At 49.2% G+C, this 25031-nt stretch overlaps 2 protein-coding genes across 2 annotated transcripts in view; one reads left to right on the forward strand and one right to left on the reverse strand.

The window, feature by feature from the left end:
* The window catches only part of fbxl13 (F-box and leucine-rich repeat protein 13), a 301931-nt gene that overhangs the window by 124913 nt on the left and 151987 nt on the right, over nt 1-25031 (reverse strand). Inside the window, exons 12-13 of the mRNA XM_086010428.1 lie at nt 10875-10975; nt 9306-9435 (exon numbers count right to left, since the gene is read on the reverse strand). Coding sequence (XP_085866554.1) covers nt 9306-9435; nt 10875-10975 — 231 coding nt within the window. The remainder of the gene's footprint in view (nt 1-9305; nt 9436-10874; nt 10976-25031) is intronic.
* The window catches only part of lrrc17 (leucine rich repeat containing 17), a 58856-nt gene continuing 43021 nt past the window's right edge, over nt 9197-25031 (forward strand). The window contains exon 1 of the mRNA XM_086010427.1: nt 9197-9365. The gene's annotated coding sequence lies outside the window, so the exon portion shown is untranslated. The remainder of the gene's footprint in view (nt 9366-25031) is intronic.

Raw genomic sequence — 25031 nt, forward strand, 5'->3', positions numbered from 1 at the left:
TGTAACTAGAGTGTTTCTAAAAGGTGTATATAAGAGGGATATCTGCTGAAGCACAGAGCTGGGTGAATCTACGAAACAGAGTGGCGATGGGAATTTGGTGAGAGTGGGAAGGAGATGCTAAGTAATTTAAACCAAGGGACAACAGTAAATAATCAGTCATTAATTAGATCTAAGGGAACAAGATTAAAATTAACTAAGAGGATACCAACATTAAAGGGATCCGAATTGCATTAAATAAAAATCTGGTATACCAAAATAATGAAATAATAACTAGGAGTAAGGAGATACTAAACTAAAAACATATATATAACATCAGTAGATAGACTTTTGAGCAAAGTGATGGGACAGCTGAGACCTGTTGCCTGCAATTCCTGTGCCATTTGGGAACTCCAGGATGCTTCATGTGTCCTGGATAACAGCATGTGCAGGAAGTGCCTCCAGCTGCTTAAACTCAAGCTCAGGCTTTCTGAGTTTGAGGAGCGTTTAGCGTTATGGCAGGGCATATGGGAGGCTGAGAATTTCCTGGAGTGCACATTTCAGGAGGTGGTCATCCCGCAGATACAGACAGTTCAGGAGGATAGTAAATGGGTGGCCATCCGGCAGGGTAGGAAGAGGCAAGCAATGCAGGAATCCTCTGGGAATATGGCACTCTTAATGTGAGGGTGACAGTACATCGGGGGAAGTGCAGACTAGAGCACATCAATGGCACTGTAGGGCAAATGACTGTATGGGGGGCAAAGTGCAGAAATGCAGTGGTCGTAGGAGATTAGATGGTCGGGGGATAGACAGACATTTTTACAACCGCCAACGTGAATTTCGGATGGTGTGTTGCCTCCCTGGTTCCAGGGTAAAGAACATCAGTGAAAAAATGCAGAACATTTTGTGGGGAGAAGGGGATCAGCCAGAAGTCATGGTCCATGCTGGAACCAATGACGTAGATAGGAAAAGGGTTGAGGTCCTACAGACAGAGTTTCAGGAGCTAGGGAGGAAATTAAAGAGCAGGGCCTCAAAGGTAGTAATCTCTGGATGACATCCAATGCCACGTGCTAGTGAGTAGGAGCAGAAAGATAAGACAGGCTAATGTGTGGCTGGGGAAATGGTGCAGGAGGGAGGGTTTCAGATTCCTGAGGCATTGGGACCGGTTTTGGGGCAAGAGGGACCTGTTCAAGATCGACGGGTTGCACTTCAACAACACTAATGTCCTTACAGGGAGGTTAACTGGTGCTGTGGGGGAGGGTTTAAATTAATTTGGGAGAGGCACCAGAATGAAGCATTAGAGAGGAGATATAAAGTGCACAGAGGACTGGGAGAGACAAACAGTATTTGAATAAAAAGTAGTTCAGAAATTGGAGGGATCAGACAGGGGAAATGCGAGGCAGATTAAGATGGGTTTAGAGTGCATGTGCATCAATGCTTGGAGCATGGTAAATAAGGTTGGTGAGCTGCTGGCTCAAGTAGCCACATGGGATTATGATATCGTGGCAATAACAGAGACCTGGCTCAAACAAGTTGAGGAATGGGAACTTAATATCCCTGGCTACAGAGTATTCAGGAAAGACTGGGAAGGGTCAAAGATACTGGGGGGAATTTTTCGGGGGGTCAGCGGGCGTGTCTGGTGGCAGGTCGGGTGTGAAAAAACATTTTTTGACAGCGGGTCGGGAACCCGCTGTCAACCCACTACCATGCAAATTTCCCAGATGTCGGGTCTGCTAACACTGAACAGACCCAACACACCGTAGTGGGGGAGGCAATTTGGATCATTATGACCTTGTTAAGAACCACTTAAAAAGTATTTTGAGCTCACCTTTAATTTTAAGAGGTCACCCACGGGGTCCACACTGCTTGGGGATCATGTCAGATAAGGAGGTCGGGAGATGTGTTACCATGAAATGATCTCTTTACTTGACAGTTGCAAATGTGCTATAAAAGCTTCCATCTCACAGCTGTTCACTTTCCAAGCCCAGAAGCTGTTGCTTACTGCATTTGGAAGACAGATTGAGCTGTATGCAGGTTGCAAGTGTTTGGAGTAAACTCTGTATCCAGTTTCACCTCATTGGAACAACCTCTCTCATCACTGACAGATCGCTTCTGTCATCTCAAGTTCACCTGCCATCTATTACATCAGCATCGGTGCCCTTGAAATGATCTCACCTTGGTCCTCAGAATCCCACCACGATCAGCCCCAACACCAGCAGCACCAGGCACACCAGCAGCACCAACAACAACACCAACCTTCTCCACAATCAACTGGTGCTGCACCGGACACAGGGCATCAGCACCTGACCACATTGCTGCCTGGGATGCCAGGGATGGCCTCACCATAGCCAGATTTACATCAATTGACGCTTTACACCCTGGCTGCCACATGATGCGCCAGGGTGGCACCACCCCACAACAACACCATAAAGCATTCCTACAATGCCCAAGCCATTCCTTTCACACTCATGACCATTGCGGGGGGTAACGTTATGTCTCACCATTCATTGCAACTCACTAAGCCACTTCCAAAGGTGCACACAAATCTGTCTAAGAACGCAAAATGTTGAAAATAAAGATTTCAATGTTTGACAGCACATTAACAGAAACTTCACATGAACATTGGCTAAAACACACAAGTGGCTACCCTTGTCTGTTGTTAGTTGGCATGATTGGACTAGGTTGAGGGTGAGTGTGAGGGGTGCCTAGTGAGATGGGGAAGTGATAATGTCGATAGAGAGGGATGGGTGGAGGTGCAAGGTAAGCTGGTGTGCGTAAGGATGTGCAGGAGTAGGGTAAGGAAGGCAGAGTGTTGGGGATATGATGAGTGTCACAGCAGGATGAGGTTGAGTATGGCTTTGCAGTAACATTTCGTGATCTACTGAGATCATTGAAAGGTTTGCGCCACGGCGGCCTGGTCCTCCTGCGTTGATCTCCTAGGGAGGTCTCTTCCGCCCATTGAAAGGGAAGAGGACCTCCTTGCATGCTGTGACTCCCTCCATAAACATATGGAGGGAGTCATGGAAGAGCCTGGGTGCAGCCCTGCACCTCTGTGCAGTGCTCGTCAGTGTTTGATACACCTCAATGCTGTAGAACACCAACAGACAACTGTCAAAATCAATTTGCGCATGGTCCCTTTAAGGAAACTGGCTGATGACACGTCATCAAGTGACGTCATCAGACCCGCTTCCTTCAATTGGCCGGCAAACGCGCTGGGCAGACCAATCAGGGTAAAATCATTCTAGAGTGGGCTGGAGCCAGCAACGAGGTCGGGACCTGCCACCAACCCTGGCCGCACCCGACCCGTGGAAATCATCGCCACTTTTACAGCACTAGAAAGGGATAATGTACTTGAGGGTTCAAAGACAGAATCGATTTGGTTAGAATTAAGGAACAATAGCGGAGCTAGTATGCTGCTGGGTGTATACTAAAGGCCACCAAATAGTGGAAAAGGAGATAGAGGAGCAAATTTGCAGGCAAATTGCAGAAAGATGCAAGAATTTTAGAATAGTGATAATGGGGGACTTCAATTATCCTAATATAGACTGGGAAAATAACAGTGTAAAGAGCAAAGAGGGAAGGAATCCTGAAATGTGTACAAGAACTTTCTTGATCAGTATGTTTCCAGCCCAATGAGGAAGGAAGCCGTGCTGGATCTAGTTCTGAGGAATGAAGTGGAGCATGTTTCAACAGAATAGTATTTGGGAAACTGTGATCATAATATCATTAGATCTAGAGTAATTATGAAAAAGGACAAGGAAAAATCAAATGAGAACATTTTCAACTGGAGGAGGGCTAATTTCAGTGAGTTGAAAAGGGACCTGGCCAAGGTGGCTTGAAATTAAAGATTGGTAGGTAAAACAGTAAATGAGCAATGGGAGGCCTTCAAAGAGGAGAAAGTTCAGGTACAGTCTATACACATTCCCACGAGGGGGAAAGGAAAGGCATCTAAAGATAGAGCTACCTGGATGACTAATAGAGATTAAACTGAAACAGGAAAAGGAAGCTTATGATAGATGTCAGGCTCATAATTCAGTAGAGAACCAAGCTGAATACAAAATGTACAGGGGAGAACTGTTAAAGGAAATAAAAGGGGCAAAGAGAGTGCATGAGAATAGATTAGCAGGTAACATAAAAGGAAACCCAAAAGTCTTTTATAAACATATAAATAGTAAAAGGGTAGCGAAAGGAAGGGTGGGGCCGATTAGGACCAAAAAGGACATCTTCTTGTGGAGGCAGCAGGCATAGCTGAGGTACTAAATGAGTACTTTACAACTGTCTTCACTAAAGAAGATAATGTTGCAGTAAAGGAGGAGATAGTAGAGAAATTGGACAGGCTAAAAATAGATAAAGAAGAAGTACTTAAAAGGTTGGCAGTACTCAAAGTAGAAAAGTCACCCGGTCTGGATGGGATGCTTCTTAGGATGCTAAGGGAAGTGAGGGTGGAAATTGCAGAGCATCTGGCCACAATCCTCCTTAGATATGGGAGTGGTACCAGGGGATTGGCTTTATAAATAGAGACGTAAGAGTACAAAAGCAAGGCAGGTATACTAAACCTTTATAAAACACTGGTTAGGTCCCAGCTGGAGGATTGTGGCCAATTCTGGGCACCAGATTTTAGGAAGGATGTCAAGGCCTTAGAGAGGGTGCAGAGGAGATTTACTAGAATGGTACCAGGGATGAGGGACTTCAGTTACATGGAGAGACTAGAGAAACTGGGGTTGTTCTCCTTGGAGCAGAGATGGTTAAGGGGAGATTTGATAGAGTGTTCAAAATCTTGAAGGACTTTGATAAGGAGAAACTCTTTACAGTGGCAGAAAGGTCTGTAACCAGAGGACACAGATTTAAGGTAATTGGCCAAAGAACCAGAGGCAACATGAGGAAAAAAACATTTACGCAGCAAGTTGTTATGATCTGGATTGCACTGCTTGAAAGGGCGGTGGAAGAAGATTAAATAATAACTTGCTGGGCTATGGGGAGAGGACAGGAGAGTGGGACTAATTGGATAGATCTTTCAAAGAGCCAGCACAGGCACAATGGGCTGTATGGCCTCCTTCTGTGCTGTATCATTCTATGATTCTATGGCCTTGAGCCATGAGGGCTGCAATGATGGATTATTGCATGTTGTGTCAGCCAATTGGGTGGGAAACCCACCCACGAGATTATACCCACGAGATTATAATGAGGCCTGGGAGTTAAAATATCCCGGGCCAGTTTTTTGCTGCAATGGGTGAGTTTCTAACTCACCCTGCCACCCACCCACCCAAAACTCAGCCGGTGTTAAAATCAGAGCCTTTGGCTGGACTGTAAACAAGACAACTATTGCTTTAACATCTATATGGTGTGTTTAAAAGTAAGAGAGAGAGGGAATGCACAAAAGGCAGGAGTCAGAAGAGCTTAGTGTTTGGGAGTGGACAGAGGGCTAGTGGAGATTGCAGAGATAAGGCTGATAACTCCTTTACACTGGGAAAGTGATAAAGTTGTTTGAACATAGCATCAGTTACCTGTTTCATACAGTTATGACTGCAGACTTGTTTATCTGACAGATGTTCCATACAGTGGCCTGGAAGAATGCTGTTTCATAGAAACTAATGCCATAGTGACCTTCACAGTCAATGTAACAGCTGTTCCAGTCAAGCATGAGCTTTGATTTCCTTCAACTCAACATTGGGAAGTCCAAGGCCATTGTTATCGGTGTGCCCCATAAACTGTATTCCCTTGCCACAGACTCCACCCCCTCCCTGGTTACTCACTCAGGTTGAACTACGCCATATGAAACCTCAGCATCCTGTTCAACCCAGAACTGAGCTTCAAAATTCATATCCTGTCCATTACTAAAGACTGCTTACTCCCACCTCTACATTTGCAGCCTCCAATCATACCTCAGCCCCTGTGTTACTAAAATTGTTATTTATGCTTTTATTACCGCTAGAGTTGATTATTCTAGTGCTGGCATTCTATCCTCCACCCTCTATAAATTCCAACTTACCCAAAATGTAGGAGCCTACGAAGTCTCACTTGACAATTGCCCCAGCCTTTGTTAACCTACATTGGTCCCTGCCCTCCCAATGCATGAAACTCTTCCTATACTGAAGTCAGGTCCTGGGGTGATTTTGGTAGCATTAACCATGTCAGCCACCTCTGTGAAATAATGGCTCTGGGGATGGTCCTGCGAGTATTCCATCAACTCAAAATTTAGAGATGGACAGGGACTTTCCGGACCAGGGTTCAAACCTTACACCGTCTGACTCGAAGGCAAGAATGCTACTACTATGCCAAAGACTCACCCCATGGAAATTCATGACCATTGTGTATAATTATGGCTTGTTCCAAAGCCTGTGTAACTACTTGTTTTCGCACATCATAAGCTAAGAATTCTTAACACGTCAGCTTTTTTCAAGCTGTTGGTCAGCTCTTGCTAAGTCTCTAAGTTGGCATGTATGTAATGTATTCAAAGGTTCCAAGTTTCTGACATAGGTTAAGGCAGTTTCCTGAAAGGTTAAGGCAGTTTCCTTAAAGTTGTGCAAAACCAGCAATTCAGAACATGGGGGCAGGGGGAGAGTGAATCCAATTAACTACAGCCACACTGCAGTTTCCAAATACTCAAGTACTGTAGTTCCAAATATTGAAGCACACACTACCTCGTTTTACCTTACAACTTGTTAACAGGGTATATAATTCAGCAAACGCAGCAAGAGAATAACATTGCTTTGTCATATCCTGTCTGCCATTATCTGGAGTAGTATTTGTAAAACACATCTTGCTTTTCGAGTTCACAAATTTCCAGTCAGCAGATCTTTGAATATGTTTTAGGGGTCAAGAAGCTTATTTCCTGCCTATGCCTGTTGTGATAAGTGAGCTCTAATTGGGTGATTTGAATTCCTGAGAGGTTTGCATCACACTGCTAAGCAGAAACGACTGAGTCCCAAGTGTTTGAAAGTTTTTGCGAGGGCTGTAATGAACAAAACCTGGAAACTGGCTTCCTCAATTTCTTGTGCTAGAATAGTAGAGCTCACATTAAAAAAAAGCATTCAGCTCTTCCCTCTGGCATAAAATATATTTATGAATACACATTATTAGCATGTTGCAAACCAAAGCCATGGAGACTGGGTTTTGGGGAATTATATTTTTCTTCCAAGCACATTTTCTTTCAGTCTTCATAGGCGATTATAAGGCAAAATACTATGCACACCATTTACTGAGATTCATAAACTGAAGCAAAATAACCGTACTTGATAGATCCAAGATTTTAAACCCAACATCATTCCGTTAAAAGAAGCATACAATTTCAGAACATAAATGTAGCTAAGTAACAATCATAGCCAGTCAAAGCAGTGAAGTAGAATCTGTTTCTATGTCGTGTATAGAGAAATGGGAGGGGGGCTAAACACAACCATTCTCCACAATATGAAATCAGAATCATTTAAAGCATTTGAGCTGGATACTAATCCCCACAGGATCAACATCCCAGTATAAGTGGTGAGAGAAACAGAGTTAACGTTTCAGGTCGATGAACTTTCATCAGAACTGGAAAAAGTTAGAGATATAACAGGTTTTAAGCAAGTGCAGAGGCAGGGAAAGGGGGAGGGGAGGAAAGAACAAAAAGGAGGGTGCATCCCTTTTGTCATTTAAGCTTTCCTGCCTTCCACCCTATCACAGACCTTCCCTTTTGTTCTTTCCTCCTCTCCCCCCTTTCCCTGCCTCTACACTTGCTTAAAACCTGTTATATCTCTAACTTTTTCCAGTTCTGACGAAAGACCTGAAACGTTAACTCTGTTTCTCTCTCCACAGATGCTGCCTGACCTGCTGAGTATTTCCAGCATTTTCTGTTTTTATTTCAGATTTTCAGCATCCGCAGTATTTTGCTTTTGTAACCCAGTATAAGATCTGGGTTGCGCCTATTGGTAACCTTTACTCTTGATCTCTCCAGAGTATGCAGGGTCAGGAGGAGGTTACTTAATTTTGGCCGGAATCTGCGGGCTGTTCGTTTGCTGTTATTACCCCTTTGAAACTGACCACAACTTCAGGATGTAGCGCATGCGCATCCTAATGCAGAAATGCTGAAGTTGCGGTCAGTCATTCACTACTCCAACACTGGCTGCGCCCCCACCCCCCCAGCCGGCAATCAGTATAATCAGGGAAATCAGTGAAACTGACAAAAGCTTGGGCTTTTCTGTGGTAATATCGCTGTTAAATACCCCATTAAAAGTTAGACCTTGTTGGTTAGGTGTAACTGTGGTTTTAACAGCATATTGACTGCTAAACAAATGTTATGGCCCTGAAAAACTGATTTTAATTTTGTGGAGTGTCAAGTTTCTCCATAATGATGAAAATTACAATTTTTAAGAAACTTTAAAAATACATTTTTTTTTAAAGTTTGTTCATATTTATTTCAGGTTTACCTTTTCCCCATGTGAGAGCCTCAATCTTCGTCTTGCTCTCTAACATTTTAAAAAGTCAGAATAAAAGGAGCTTCTTCACTTTCTGGTTCCCTGTCTGAGAATTCTGCATTGTGATTGGCTGCTTAGACAGCATGTTGACATCATAGCAGCTCGGGCTATGGAATTCCACTAAACTGCAGTGATCTCAATTGCACGTCAAAAAAGCCAAACTTCTCGCGAGATCTTTGTGGGCAGCTTTCTTCGGGGCCAGCAGCGATTGGTTTGCTTCGCCACTGACCGCAAATTACGGGTCATTAATGCCAGTGGGCACACAAGTGCCTGCTTGAGACGGAGCCTGCCTACTTTTGGAGGGGGAGGAGGTGGGTGTGGCTAAACAAAATAATTTTTAGAAAACATTTCTTTGGGGGTCCAGGCCACGACTCAGCCCTGGACCCAAAAGCGTGCTCAACTTACACCCCTGGAGTGGGTGGTCCACCTTCTTTCACTGGACAGACAAGCTGCTGCTGTTCCTCCAAGCTGTTCCTCCCTGGCATCGGAAAACCTGTTTGGGGTGGACCAAACCAGACCCTCAGTGTCCGGACTTACGGTGGGAGTGTACCAGAAGGGCCATGGATTTTCGGCTCCTAAATTTGCAAACAACCACTACTAACATGAGATAGAATAAAAGGGGATATATGGCTTTAAGAACCAGACTGGATTTTTGTCTGAGGGAACTGGATATTTCTGGCCTGAAAACCATCTGGAATTCTGCCAAAACCCTGAGGAAACAATTTTTTTAGGCAGCTGGGATTCTGTAACTCCACACCAGCTCAATACCCTTCCCCCTTCCTGCATTACTCAGTCTGCTGCTCTGGGGTGGGATCGTAAACCACACAGATGCTCGAAGAGTATCATTTCTAGTAACAGCAAAAAGTTCTGTAGACCAACCTGAGTACAACCTGAAATGTCTAGGTAGACGAGCCTGTGGCAGCCCTTCCCTGAGGCAAGGTAATTCAAACCTTTATTTGTGAATTTCTTTGAGTATGCTAAGCTCAGATACTGTAGATTCAGACCGAACCTTAAAAGAAAGGAAAGAAAGAAGTAGGGGAGTTTCAGTCACATCACAATTAAGGCACAGAATAGGAAAGTTAATATAGGCATCTACCATGCAAAACTTTCTTGTTGGAATTTTACAAACTGTAGCTTTTGGCAGCATTAAAACAGAAACGGAACACTATTGAGTGATGTAACTGCCATGTATGAAGAGTGAAACATGCAGTTACATTTCCATTGCAAGTATTTTGAAATTGTTCACTTAAACTTACAATAAACAGCCATTCAGCAGATTTACAGATCATTGATTTTTCTTTCGAGTTTATTAGTCAGTAGTAGAATGGGAGAGCAAACTAAAGGCAAGAAAAAAGTGACAAAAATAAAAGTGCAATAGAAATGTAAAATTTACATTTATGAAGCAGAATAACTTGATTTAAAAATAGTCTGAGACACGAGTTTTCTGTCTTGTAACAAATGTACTATCATAGTCTTACATTAGTTTTTAATTAGCCCAAGCGCAGAGCTTGTGCTTCTGGAACAGAGCTAGTCTGGTAACTACTGAACCTAATGCCATCCAGTGTTATTTATAGAATGTTTATTTCCAATTCCCTGCCAGGAAAGCCTTCAATATAGAGTCCAATTGAAAATAATGGAAGTTCCTAGGGCATCTATTAATAAGGAGTTATATTAGATTTACTTTAAAGTATTATTTTGTTCAGCATTGATGCAACTGTTTTGTAAAACAAAGCTTGTTAATATGATAAATGTTGAATTATTTTCAGTGTGCATATTAATTACCCAATCTGGCATACTTCACTATTGAAATGAAAGTGGGAGCTGTGTAATCACAATGCTAAAGCTTAAAATTAGGGACACAAGGCCAAATACTATTCTCAATTGTCATTTGTATTTTGGCATCCTCTAAAGGCCAAATTATAACAATAAATAAGACTAGCATTTATATATTGCCCCGTATGTCAAAATATCTTAAAGCACCTTTACATAATGTATTACTTTTGATGTGACGTGACTGTTAAATTTTTGCCAGTATGAGGAAAAAATTACTGTGGATCCCCTCCCTCATCATTCAAGTGTACATATTGACAGATTAACCAATTAGTTCATTGATGGCATTAACACGGATTTCTACTTCCGCGACCAGTGGGCACCACAGGGACTGGAGTGCATCATCACCCCTGGCAACCAAATTTTAATTTAATTTGTTAAGTTTCATTTGATGTATTTTTGTTAAGTTACAGTTTTTGTTTATTGATCGCACCAAAAGAGCAACACGGATTTCTACTAGATAAATGTGATAGTTAAATTGGACAGAAGAAAGAAAATGGGGAAATGCAGGAGGTGAAGTGTGAAATAAAGAGGTTATGGCACTATCTGAGATAAGCTAGATATGGCTGTAAAGGTCTGGTACAGTAGCTATGAGAGAATTGTAATGGTGCAACTTACTTTGATAATGACCTTAGTGTACCATCACTAACAGCAGTGTAAGCCAGGTTCAGGTACAGAAGTGAAGTACACATTTCCAACACCGTAGACACAAATTCATCCTAAATAATGGGGGGGAAAAATCAAATAGGTGGAAATTTTAAAGAGTATTCCAAAGTAAATATGCATATACTTATACAATAGCAAAATACTGCAGATGCTGGAAATCTGAAATAATAACAGAAAATGCTGGAAATACTCAGCAGGCCAGGCAGCATCTGGGGAGAGAGAAACAGAGTTAACGTTTCAGGTCTGGGAGGGTGCTGCTTGGCTTGCTGAGTATTTCCAGCATTTTCTGTTATTATGCATATACTTATGTTACTTACAGTTCCTTTGAGTAAATCCAGTATTTCCAGATAAGAGCTACTCTGGTTTCCTGCTTTGTAAGTTTCAGCTGTCACATAGAACTGATGAAAATCTATACTACTTTCTTAACGGGACAGCTCAGGTTACTAATGCTGCACACAAATGTAAAACATTCAAGAAAGGATAATTTGCATCATGGCATATATTAATATGTGGATTATGGTACAAAATGCTGATGTCATCTTAGTGTTTGCACTCTACTTAAGTGCTCTTTTACCTAAGGAAACTATGGTACCTAGTTGAAAGAAATGATCACCCCGGTACCGGTAGGAAAATGCAAATGTTATTTCCAGAGTATTGCTGGTGTTTCATCTGTCAGCTTTTAAAATGGCTTCTAAGATTATTCAAGGAAATGGATGATCCTACAAACATAAACGAATGATTGTAACATCATTCATAGAATCTCTTTTTAAATAATCCAGAAGTTAAATTCACTTCGTCCAGACATCAACCCTAGTCCCAGGTTTGTAGGTTTGCAACATGCTAAAAATTAAGGAATGCACAGTGGGAAAAGAAAATTGTGATTCTGACTGGGTTGATGCCTTGGCAAACAATCAGAGAAAATCAAGAAGACAGATTTGGAGACACTGAGATTAGAACCAAAATTTATTTCCTCCCATCAGGTAGGGAAACTTTAGGGTTGCAGTCTTTAAGGAAATTAAGGGCTAGTTGTGATTGTTTTCACTGTGTGGTCAGCAGGTCAAGAGAGATAGATAGAATGAAGAAGAGAATAAATAAAAGCTCTATAGGTGTTGAGAAACGAGGAATGGAAGGCAATCAGAGACAGAGACATGTAGAGAAATAAAGCAAGCAAGCGAAATGGAGAAGGGAAACTTGGCAGGAGCAGTCTTTTTTTGTCTAATTAGACTCTAGAGCAGCACTGCAAAGGGCCACACAGAATTCCAGGCTGCAGACAGTCCAAGTTTAAAGTGAAATGTGATAATGGGTGGGAGGGTGGTGTAGTGTCCGAGTATCAATAACACACGGACTGCAGGAGAACAATAATAACAGGTATTTACTGAACAGAGGGTACTCTTTTATTTGGACCCAAAAAAACCCAATTCGACTGTAAATAAACAAAAGTTCAACTAAAGCTTAACAAATCAAATTAAAATTTGGTTTTCCGTGTTGATGATGCACTCCAGTCCCCGCGGCGCCCACCGGTCGCGGAAATACTCAAGCGCACCGGCGGACACCGCGTGCTCCATCTCCAGGGCCACCCGGGCGCGAACATGGCCGCGGAAGAGATGCAGGCAATCCGGCTGGACGACCCCCTCGACCGCCCGCTGCCTGGACCAATTGATGGCTCTTTTAGCCAGGCCCAGGAGCAGGCCCACAAGGAGGTCCTCCAACCTGTCCGCTCCCCTCCGCACCGGGTGACCGTAGATCAAGAGCGTGGGACTGAAGTGCAACCAAAAATCGAGGAGCAGCCCCTTCAAGTAGTGAAAGAGGGGCTGCAACCTCTCACAATCCATATAAACGTGAAACACGGACTCCTCCAGGCCGCAAAAAATGCAGGCGGCCTGGGAGTCCGTGAACCTACTTAAAACCTTATTGCACGGGACCGCTCCGTGCAACACCCTCCAGGCCAAATCCCCGATGGAACAAGGGAGGACTCCCGCATAGAGAGCCCTCCATTGGGGACCTCCGCTACCGCCGGTCGGCAAAACGCCACGCCAAGGCGTGTCCGGACGGTAGACGAAGATGGCAAAGTGGAGAGTGTGCAGGAGCAGCCCGTACAGGAAACCCCTCCGCGCGGAATGAAAAGGCACGGAGGGTATTTCCTCGAGACGGCTCAAGTTGTGAGGCGCCGGTTCCCGAGGGGAGTTTCGGGGCCGGGCGCCGATGAGGAATTCCGTCCGAACGGGGGTAAGCTCGGACGGGATCACCCCACGTGCTTGAGCCGCCTCGATACACCTAGTGGAGTCGGGGCCCAGTGCCGCTTTTACCGATTCGATGGTTTCGACCGCGAGCTGGACGTTGGCCCAGGACAGGCGCCGCGCCAGCTCCTCCGGCGCCATCCAGCCCGCTCCTCCGCCATCGAGCAGGTCCCCGACTCTGGTCACCTTGCCAGCCACAGCCCTACCCTCCGCCAGCCGCCCGAACCCGTGTTCGTGGAGGTGCGGATTCCTGAGCAGCGGCTCCCGAAGGAGAGCCGCCGCTCCTGACGGGGGAGAGCTCCGCCTGGAAGCGACGTAGTTCCAAACCCATAGTAGTTCCTGGTAGAAGACAGGCAGCTCCCGCAGGCCGGCACGCCTGCTGCCCACTTTCGCAAACAGGAGCTGCGTGTCGTAATTGAGGCCATGCAGCTGGCGGAAGAAAAACGTCGCCAGCGCACACCATCTCGGAGGATTCTCGACGTACAGGTATCTCTGCAGCGTCTGAAGACGGAAAGTCGCAGCCTGGGTGCGAAGGCACACCAGCGCCTGACCGCCCTCCCTAAGCGGGAGACACAGAACCGCGGCAGAGACCCAGTGCTTCCTTTTGTCCCAGAAGAAGTCGATGAGCTTCTTCTGAATCTTGGCGACAAACGCAGGGGGAGGGATCAAAGTGACCAACCGGTACCACAACATGGCGGCCACCAGCTGGTTTATGACCAGCGCTCGACCCCTGTAGGACAACACTCGGAGCAGTCCTGTCCAGCGTCCTAGGCGAGCGGTGACTTTGGCCTCCAGCTCTTGCCAGTTCGCCGGCCAAGCGTCCTCGGCAGGGCTAAGGTAGACTCCCAAATAGAGGAGGTGCGTGGTGCTCCAGGCGAAAGGCCTGAACTCCTCCGGCAGGGAGTCCACCCGCCACTGACCCACCAGGAGTCCGGAACATTTCTCCCAGTTGATCTTGGCGGAGGATGTGTCCGAGTAAATCTGCTGGCATTCCCGCATCCTCCGCAAGTCAGCGGGATCCGTGACCGTGAGGAGCACGTCATCGGCGTAAGCCGAGAGGACCACCTCCACGCCCGGCCCTTGCAGAGCCAGTCTCGTCAACCTCTTCCGCAAGAGGCGCAGGAAAGGCTCCACGCAAATGGCATATAACTGACCGGACATGGGGCATCCCTGACGCACCCCCCTCCCGAAGCGAAGGGGCGCCGTCAAGGACCCGTTAACTTTAATCAGACACTCCGCGGCGGCGTACAGAAGTCGGATCCGGGCGACGAAATGCGTCCCGAACCCGAATGCGCGCAGAGTCCCGAAGAGATACTCGTGATCCACCCTGTCGAACGCCTTCTCCTGATCCAGGGAAAGGAAGGCGACCGACAGACCAGCCCTCTGGGAGTGGTGGACCAGGTCCCGGACCAGATGGATGTTATCGTGGATGGTCCGGCCCGGGACCGTGTAGGACTGGTCGGGGTGGATCATGTGGGCCAGCACGGTGCCAAGGCGAGCAGACATGGCCCTGGCAAATATTTTATAGTCCGTGCTGAGGAGGGAGACCGGGCGCCAGTTCTTAAGGAGGCGGAGATCGCCCTTCTTAGGCAGCAGGACAATGACCGCCCTGCGCCAAGAGAGGGGCATCTCCCCGGTCGCCAAACTTTCCCCCAGGACCCGCGCGTAGTCGCCCCCAAAGACGTCCCAGAACGCCCTGTGGAACTCCACGGTCAGCCCGTCCAGCCCCGGGGACTTTCCCCTAGAGAGCTGGCGGAGGGCGCCGGTCAGCTCCGCCAGACTTAGCGGAGCGTCCAATTTTTCGGCGCCCTCCGGGCCAACCTTCGTCAGGTCCTCCCACAAAACTCTGCGCGCATCCTCGCTGGACGGATCCGGAGAGAACAGAGCCCCGTAATAGGCGTGGGTCTCCGCGCTGATTCCCTCCGGATCCGAGACCAGAGATCCGTCGTCGGCCAGCAGCCCCAAGAGCTGCTTACGGACCCCCCGTCTTTTTTCCAGCGAGTAGAAGAAGGGGGAGCCGCGGTCCAGGTCCCGCAGGAGCTGGATCCGCGACCTCACGTACGCGCCTCGGGACCCGACGAGCTGCAGGTCCTTCAGCGCGCCCTTCTTCTCTTCGTACACCTTCCGCAGGGCCGGGTCCTCGACGACCTGACCGAGACGGGACTCCAGGTCGAGCACCTCCTTCTCCAACCGCCCGACCCGGGCCTCCCGCCTCTTGGTCGACCCCTTCGCGTACTCCTGACAGAAGAGACGGATGTGAGCCTTGCCCACATCCCACCATAGCCTCAAGGAGGGGAAGCCCCCCTGCTTCCTTCTCCAGTCGGCCCAGAATCGACGAAACGAATCCCGGAACCGCGCGTCCTCCAGCAGCAGGTTGTTAAAATGCCAGTACACGGACCCCCCCGCGCGCGCAGCGGAGCGAGCTCCGCCCACACCAGGTGGTGGTCCGTGCACGGCACCGGCCGCATGGAAGCTGCCGGAACGCAGGAGACGAACGCCCGGGAAATGTAGAGGCGGTCGATTCTGGACCTTCCTCCCCCAGACCTCACGCTAGTGAAGGCGCTGGAGTCGGGGTGGAGATTTCGCCAGACGTCCACCAAGTCGAAGGACCCAACCAGGTCCCTCAACTTCTCCATCGCCGTCGGGCTTCGCGGGGGACCCGAAAGGTCCCTCGCCTCGAGGGTGCAGTTAAAATCCCCCCCGAGGATGACGCACTCGCCCACGTCGATGGAGCCCAAGAGAGCGGACACTTCTTCGAAGAAGCGCACTTGCTGCGCACTGGTCTGAGGGGCGTACACGTTCACTAGATGGAGCGGCACGCCCCCCAGGCGAACAGTGACATGGAGCAAGCGGCCCGGCACGTGCTCCTTGACCCCCAAGATCTCCGGCTGAAAATGCGGGGCCAGCAAGATAGCCACCCCGCTGGAATTGTTGGAGAGGTGACTCATGCTGACCCCTCCTTGCCACTCCAGGAGCCACGTGGCTTCGTCTCCCGGAACGGTGTGGGTTTCTTGCAGGAAGCACACCGCATACTTCCCGTCCCGAAGGACCGAGAAGTTATTGAATCTGCGGCGCGCCTCCCTGCTGCCGTTGATGTTGAGGCTGGCTATGGTTATCTTCATGTCAGAAGCATAGTGCAACCTCTACCTACACCTAACGGGGCGAGGAAGCGCAGCCGCTGGTCCGCCGCCACTTCCTCAGCAGCCCAGTGAGAAACGTTGTGAGCCGACGCAGCTCGAGCGGGTTCACACCCTCGTCCGCGCCCAAGATCTTAACGGCGGCGCGGACGGAATCGATGAGCAGCGCCAGCTCCGACCACCTGTCGAGGGCCAGCCGGACCTTATTGCGCTGACCCAGGCACGTGGCCATAAAATCCCGGAGTTCCCTTACGGAAATGAGGGGAGACTCGGCAAGGGGCACGAGGTCATCCATCGCCACGTCGGCGCTGGAGTCCGAATCGTCCTCCGTGCCCATCACCGAGTCCCCATCCTCCTCCAGGGGGTCGTCACCAGCGGCCGACCCGTCCGCCGCGCAGTGCGAAGCGAACGACTCGGCCGCGCCAGCCAGCCCCGCCTCCGCCCGGATCCCACCCCCAGGATCGGCGGCAGAGGATTTCTCCCTGGGCTCCTCTAGGGGTGCCGGGCCAGAAGACGGCGGCGGTTCAGAGCTCCCCTCCGCCTCAGACGCCGGAACGACCGGAGAAACTGGGGAGAGAACAATTTCCAGCTCCTCCAGTACGTCCGGCACCAGAGACGCAGCCAGGGGGCCATCCTCCTCCCCGCCACCAACCTCCGACCCAGCGGACGGGGGGTTTTGAATTAAAAGCTCTACCAGGACGAGCATCCCCTGGGAGACGTCCGGGTCGCATTGGGCGAGCTCATTAACCTCGAGCTCGCCCGACCCAGCCCCCAGGCTGCCCGACCCGGCGAGGGGTAACGACACCGATAAAAGGTCAACTTCAATTAGTGCCGCGGGTTGTTCCGCAACCCCCCCCACGGGCAGGGTCTCATCCCCATCCCCGGGAGGCACGTGCTGGACAGACACATTTGCCTCAGCCTCCCGAGGGACAGGCGACCCCTGCCGATCACTGGTGATGACGACAGCGCTGGGGGGGCGGGGGGGCGCAGTACCCGCGGCGGGCGACGACTCCCCCTGCTCGGAGGGACCTTCCTCCTCCCGGTCCTCCTCCTCATCCAGGGGGTCGCGCCTTCTTTTTAGCACGGAGGGAGCGAGGGAGACCTCCATGTCTGCAAAGGCCTCCTCCTCGACTCCCTCCGGCGGAGCAGGTTTGTCGGGTTCCTCGGGCCCGAGCCCGGCCGCAGGTATTGGCATTACCGCTGCGGCGGTTGCGGCCACAGGCTCGGGCACGGGGCCCCTCCCGCTCACATCTGCCCTGATCAACTCCGCGAGGAGCGCGGGTGTAAGGGGCTCAAGGGGCAAGGGCTCACCATCCACGGGGGGACCTGCCCTAAGGTGCTTCTTTTTTCCCCGCGCCTTCTTTCCGGCCGGACACGCTCCCTCCCCCCCGCCGGAGGCCTTGGTGGCATCGGCCCCCGACGTCAACCGCGCATCAGACGTACTTGACGCGCGGGCAGATCCGGGGGGAAGGGCGGCGGCGGCGGCGCCAGCCTCGGCCGCACGAGATGATCCGGCGGCCTTGGAGGCAGGGCAGTTCCTCCTGATGTGCCCCACCTCCCTGCAGGCATGGCACCTCACACCGTCCGACGTCCAAAAGGCGCGGTAGGCGGTCCCCTCGTGGAGGACGACGAACGCCCCTTCAGTGTCCTCCTCCCGCGCCAGCTGGATAAACAGCTGGCGCCGGAAGGAGAAGACGTGGCGAAGGCTGGCCTCCCGGAAGCCGAGCGGGATGGGCGTGATCCCCGACCTCACCTCCCCAAGTTGTCGCAAATGGGGAAGGAGGAGCTCACCAGGAACATAGGGCGGGACGTTGGAAATAATGATCCTCTGCGCGGTGGCCTCGAGAGGATCCACCGGCAGGAAGGTCCCGCCCACGGTGAGCCCCTTGGCGACAGCCAGGGATACCGCCCGCTCCGACCCCAGGAAGAACACAGCCTTCCCATACATTTTCGAGGCCGCGACGATGGCTGAGGGGCCGACAACCCCAGCCATGGCCTTGACGCAGGCCTCGATGGTCATAGTGGGGTGAGTGTAGCTCTTCACCCCAAGCTTTTTTGTTATTAATCGAAAAGGTGACGGGGCAGCAGGAACAGCGGGAGCAGCTGTGGCTGTGGCTACCACTCTCGCATAGGTCCCGGCTGGCCCCGCCACCGGCGAAGATGCAGTCGCCATTCTGGGGTGCTTTTTTTAAGGGCTACACTCACCCCAAGTCACAGGCCTGAAGGTGTTAATGGCCTCGGTGTATATATATATTTTTTTGTCCTCTATTGAGCAGAGGGAGCTGATTAAAATGAGGACACACCTCTCTCCTTATTGATTTAAATTGGGAGGAGCCCTCGCCCCTCTGCTCAATTGGCAATTAATAAAATAGATGAAACTAAGGTGCCTTAGAAAGACAGGCAGAGAGAGACAAAGAGAGAGAGAGAGAGGTGGGGGGGTGGGAAGGAGGGAGGCCGCAAAGGGCAGTGTTGCCACTCAGGATGGTGGGTGGGTGTAGGCAGGGTTGCACTCTCCGATGGAAAAAGTCTTTGGTGATGGTGGTCTTCTGGCAGGGGGAGAAGACGTCTTCACCTGGAAAAGCTGGAGAAGCCCAGGCTTAGTCCTGCAACAGGTCTTAACGATGTAATTAAATTAAATTAAGGACTTCACCTTGGGCAGCTCCAAGCTCTCCCAGGGCAGGCAATAGAAGGGATGCTAATTAGTGGTGTGTGTGGCCTAGCTTTTAACAAGAGCACACACACACACACACTACACCCCTTGATGATCCGGCCTTGCTTCTTCTTTTCTCCCCCCACCTAAAATACAAAGTCTTGGGAGAGTGCCCCAAATAACACCCACCTGTAGATGTTCCGGATGAAGTTTTCTTCCCTCCTTTCAAGCAGTTGGTTTCTCTCCCCTCTCTCCCTCTCCTGAAGTGAAGGCCAAATTGGGGAGGCAGTGATAGAAAGGCCTCTCCCCTGGTTGATGTTGATGTAGGCCTCCTTTCTCCTTCTCCTCCTCTGTCCTCTCTCTCCAGGCACCTCAGTTGATGTAATGATGGTGGAGTTGGTGGTGGTGGTCCAACGTTCTCCTCCTCTTCCTGGTCAGGGGACCACCACTTTAATCCACTCTCCAAAGTCTGGCTGCTCCCTCTGCTCGTGCTTGCAGCTGAACAGAGGGTAACTTAAGACTGAAGTACAGAAGCCTGCTATGGCTTTATATACAGGGGTGGCCACTGCCGGTACTGCAGTATAGAATCAGTTCTTCTCTTAAAGGTACATACACAACAATTCCTCCCCTTTTAGATAAATAGTACATAACATTCATTTAACAACTAAATAATAACTAATTACAATTACAATTTTCGCTGTACTATATACATCAACTGAAATAATCATTTATAAGTTCAGTCTTTGAGGAGGCTTCCTGATCCTGACTGGATAGCGCCTTTCTCAAGTATCCTGTTCTTGCGGCGGAGTTGATTCTGGCTCATTGTCATTGGTTGGTTCATCAGCTTCCAATACCACTGCTTCTGAGGCAGACGCAATCTGTCCTTCGGGTTTATTATCAGGTGCACCTGCTCGTATGAGTTTGGCTTGTTCCTGTGACTCTAGAATCTGGTCAGCATGGCGTCTCACTATGCTCTCTCCAACGTCCACCGTGTACATTAGTGGTCCCTGCTGTGTGCATATCGTTCCTGGCTGCCATTTTTCTGTTCGGTAGTCGTGGGCCAAGACTGGTTGCCCTATCTTGAAGCTCCTGGTTGGCTTCTCATTTATGTGCTGGAATTGCTTATCCTCAACATCTCGTCTTATGTTTGGTTTGAGCAAATCCAGGCGACATCTTAGCCTTCGGTTGAAGAACATTATGGCTGGAGCTTGGTTGGTGACTGCATGTGTCGCATTCCGGTAAGCAAACAAGAAATTATCCACCTTGTGTTGTAGTGGTATGTCGTCGTTATTGCCGTTTTAAAGGTCTGAACAAACCTCTCAGCCAATCCATTTGTGGCTGGATGATATGGGGCAGATGTGTAATGCTTCACCCCATTATTCCTCAGAAACCTCCTGAAATCCTTGGACACAAACTGTGGCCCATTGTCGGAGCAAATCTGTTCTGGCAAGCCATTCCTGGCGAAGATGGTCCGTAGGACTGCAATAGTTTTCTCCGTGGTGGTGGAGGACATTTTGATGACCTCTGGCCATTTCGAATGGGCGTCCACGGCGATTAGGAACATTGAGTCCATAAATGGACCAGCAAAATCAATGTGTACCCGTTGCCATGGAGATGAGGGCCACTCCCATGGATGTAGCGGGGCCTGTGGTGGAGCGTTTTGGACCTTCTGGCATCCTGTGCATCTCTTGGTCATATCCTCGATTTCTTTATCGATTCCCGGCCACCACACAAACGCCCTGGCTAGGCTCTTCATTTTCACCCCTCCCAGATGACCCTCATGAAGCTCATTGAGCACTCTATCTCTCAACTTGGGTGGAATTACCACTCGGGATCCACACATCAAGGTCCCCCGGCACACTGACAGCTGTTCTCTCCTTGGCGAGAATGCTGGCAACAGTGAGTCGCCATGTGCTGGCCATCCCTTCACCGTCAAATCATAGACCCGAGAGTGTGTCGGGTCATTTCGGGTTTCCTTCTCTATACTTGAGTTTGTAACAGGTAGACATTCGACTATGGTCGCATGGAATATCTCAACAGGGTCCACTGCAGGTGCTTCCTCTACCATAGGCGCGACAGCCCATCAGCGTTTCCATGCTGTTTCGTACCCTTGTACTCTATCTCGTACTGATGTGCCCCTAGAAAAAGTGATCATCTTTGCAGCCGTTGCGCCGTCATCACCGGAACGCCCTTCTTTGGGTTAAAAATGGAGACCAGGGGCTGATGATCAGTCAGTAGGGTGAATTTCTGCCCGTGCAGATAGTGATTGAACTTCTTCACCCCCCACACCAGGCTGAGGGCCTCCCTGTCAATCTGGGCGTAGTTATGCTCGGCTGAGGTTAACGAGCGCGACGCAAAGGCTATTGGCCTCTCTGAACCGTCAAGGAATTTGTGTGACAGCACCGCTCCGATGCCGTAGGGAGACGCATCACATGCTAACCGAATTGGTAGTGTTGGATTGTAGTGGGCCAATACTTCTTTTGAAGTGATTAGGCATTTACATTTCTGAAAGGCACGCTTACACTCATCACTCCATTTCCATGTTACTCCAGTTTGCAGCAGGGCGTTCAGTGGGTGCAGAATTGTAGATAAATTCGGCAAGAACTTATGGTAGTAGTTCACCAACCCGAGGAACGACCTCAGTTGCGACACATTTTCCGGTGCTGGAGCCTTGACTACAGCCTCAATCTTGTCCGGCGACTTATGCAACCCTTCCTCATTAATCATGTGGCCACAATACGAGATTTGTCTCCTGAAGAACTCGCATTTGGGGCGGTTGGCTTGTAGCCCATATTCCTGTAATCTAGTGAGCACCTGCTCCAGGTTGGCAAGGTGCTCACTGTCATTTTCGCCCGTAACCAGGATGTCGTCCAAATAACACTGGGTCCCCGGGATCCCTTGCAGGACTTGTTCCATCGCCCTCTGCCAAATAGCCGGGGCTGATGCAACCCCGAATACCAGTCGATTGTACTGGTAAAGGCCTTTGTGAGTGTTAATCGTGAGGTATTTCCTAGATGCTTCTTCCACCTCCATTTGTAGATACGCTTGGGCCAGATCAATCTTTGTAAAGCGTTTCCCTCCAGATAGTGAGGCGAAAATATCTTCTATCCGTGGAAGTGGATATTGTACTGTGTGCAGGACTGGGTTCACAGTTACCTTGAAGTCCCCACAGATGCGAACCTTCTTCGGCTCCCCAGGCGTGCTGCTCAATGATTTCTTCATTACAGGAACGATGGGTGTGGCCCAGTCGCTCCAGTCCACCTTGGACAGCACACCCGAACGCTCCAGACTCTCCAGCTCTGCTTCAACAGCTGGGCGGATCGCGCAAGATCTGGCGTTAAAAAATTTTGGGTTTGCGTTATCTTCAATTTTTATCGTTGCCGTTACTCCTTTTAGCGTCCCAAGTCCTTGTTGGAAAACCTCTTTTGCGTCAGTTAGAATTTTTGACAGTCGTCCAGGTGTGACGTCATCATCCTTTTTGTCAGTCACAGTTAGCGCCTGAATGGAATGCCAATCCAATTGTATTTTTCGGCTCCATTCACGTCCCAATAATGGTGGTCCTCCACCTTGTAGTATATATAGATACAGTTTCTGTGTTTCCTTGCCGTTGTATTCAACTGGCACCCTTATTTTTCCTCTGGGGTAAACTTTTTGCCCCGTGTATGTCTTCAATACAATGGACGTGTCCTTCAAGGGTATGTGTGAGAATAGCCGCTCATAGTCTCGTCGATTCATGACAGTTAGGGCTGATCCTGTATCCAATTCCATCTTTACTGGGGACCCTGCTATTATGAGGGTGACCCAAATGGTTCGGTGATTCTCCTTTGCGATCACGTTGTGTAACTTTAGACAACTTAGTCTCCTGCTCCCGGAGCCATTATCACTCTCCTGATCTTCCGAACTACTGTCTGTCAATTTCTTTACTTTCTTGTGCTTTTCCTTAGTAGTTCTTGTAGTGTTGGTTTTCTTTCCCGACCTGCAGACTCTTGCTATGTGTCCCATTTTCCCACATTGTCTGCATACTTTGTCCTTAAACCAGCAGTCCTTCTGATCATGGGATGTTCTGCCGCAGCGATAGCACTTTTCTGCTCCGTACGCCATTTCGTTAGCGCTGTATTCTTGTGGTTTCTGTTGTATTTCCGCAGCTCCCCGTGCTGCTGCTTCGTAGGATACTGCCACGCTGAAAGCCTGTTCTAGCGTCAGGTCCTTTTCCGAAAGTAGTCGTTCCTGGGTTCCTTCACTCTGGAGCCCGCAGACAAACTTATCCCGTAAGGTGTCTGCCAGTCCTGCTCCGAACTGGCAGTGCTTCGATAACTTGTGTAGTTCCGTAAGATAGTCAGCATTGCTCTCATCCTTGTGCTGGTTTCTTTTATGGAACTTGAATCTTTCTGCTATCAGCAGCGGTGTAGGGTTTAGGTGTTCCTGTAAGATATTGACAATCTCTTCAAAACTTTTGTCCATTGGTTTAGCTGGGATAATTAAATTCCGCAATAGGCCGTACGTTCTCGCGCCCATCAAATTTAATAATACCGACGCCTTCTTTCCATCGGCCACCTCATTTGCCTTGCAGTACACTTCAATTCTTTCCACATACGTGGTCCAGTCTTCTACCTCGTTGTCGAAAGCAGTGATACTGCCACTTTTCGGCATCTTGGGTGATTTAAAATGGCGCCTCCCGCGCTTTTTCTTCTTCCCCAATGGATTAAAATGACGCCTCCCGCGCTTTTCCTTCTTCCCCAATGGAATAAAATGGCGCCTCCCGCGCTTTTCCTTCTTCCCCTTGCTGCCACGCCGCTCCTAGCGTTCTACAGGGTAATGGTGGCGACCCGTGGCTTCGGCGCGTCTCACTTTTCCTTCCCCTCGTTTGTTTTTGCTACGCTGCCCGGTTCTTGAGCACCGACCGCGCCCTGTGCGCTCCACCCTCTCTCTCTCTCTCTTTTCATCCCGACGACGCTGCACGGCCCCTTTACAGAGCCGCTCGATCGAGCACGAGCCCGCCGCAGTCCGGAAGGGTCAGCGCACTACCTGCTACCAGCACGATTTGCTGGAACACCTTGACTGGGGAGCCAAGCCCAGCTCTCCACAGCCTCTCCTGCAACTCTCCGAACTCCGATGGATCCTTGGGCGGTTGCCCGCGGTCGACGCCCGTTGCTCTGACTTCGACCTCCAAGAAGCTTCTTCTCAGGGAAAGAGCCCCGTGAGGTGATGCAGTACTGCAGGTGAGTTCGAACCTGTTCGTCGCCAGTGTAGTGTCCGAGTATCAATAATACACGGACTGCAGGAGAACAATAATAACAGGTATTTACTGAACAGAGGGTAACTTAAGACTGAAGTACAGAAGCCTGCTATGGCTTTATATACAGGGGTGGCCACTGCCGTTACTGCAGTATAGAATCAGTTCTTCTCTTAAAGGTACATACACAACAGGTGAATAATGCAGTCCCAGTGCAGCAGCTTTCAGGCTGCTATGCATCAGGCATTGTAGGTGCAATGGAACAAGAAGCTGACCTTGTGGTACAATGCAAAGGCAGCTCAGTAACAATAAATATTTGATGCTCCTGGCACCAGTGCATGATGCATTGGGAGTGTTATTGGGTCAAGGAGCACATTGTTAGGCATAACAGGTTTAAAGGGTTGTTGGTTGGCCTTAAAACAGTGCTGTGATTCAGGATGTAAATAGCTGGAGGCAGACAAGGTGTGAGGACAACCCCACTTGGTGACACAACCTTTGGAGATTTTGCATAGAAGAGTGGTTCTTTTTGAAGGGGAGGGCCACCCGCATGGGACGGAAGTGTCAGAGAGAATGAATACTGTCTCATCTGTGGCCCAAACCTAGGAGTGGGTGAGGAAGAAATTTGCTGGGCTATGCAAGATTGCCAAGATAAGTGCAGTAACATGTGACTAACTTTTACAATGTTGCTGTATATTGAATTTGAACTGCACTTTACTCCAATCATCACCTTCACAAGAGAAAGAATGCACTACACTTTGCCAACTGTTCATCTTTTTAAATACAAAGGAATGCTCGTGTTGTTCCTGGACACTAACATTGCCATATCAATGTGTTGACCCTGTGGCATTAAAT

Source organism: Somniosus microcephalus, chromosome 17 (genome assembly GCF_052327205.1).
Source record: "Somniosus microcephalus isolate GS21.2 chromosome 17, FLI_Smic_1.0, whole genome shotgun sequence".
Taxonomy (NCBI): domain Eukaryota; kingdom Metazoa; phylum Chordata; class Chondrichthyes; order Squaliformes; family Somniosidae; genus Somniosus; species Somniosus microcephalus.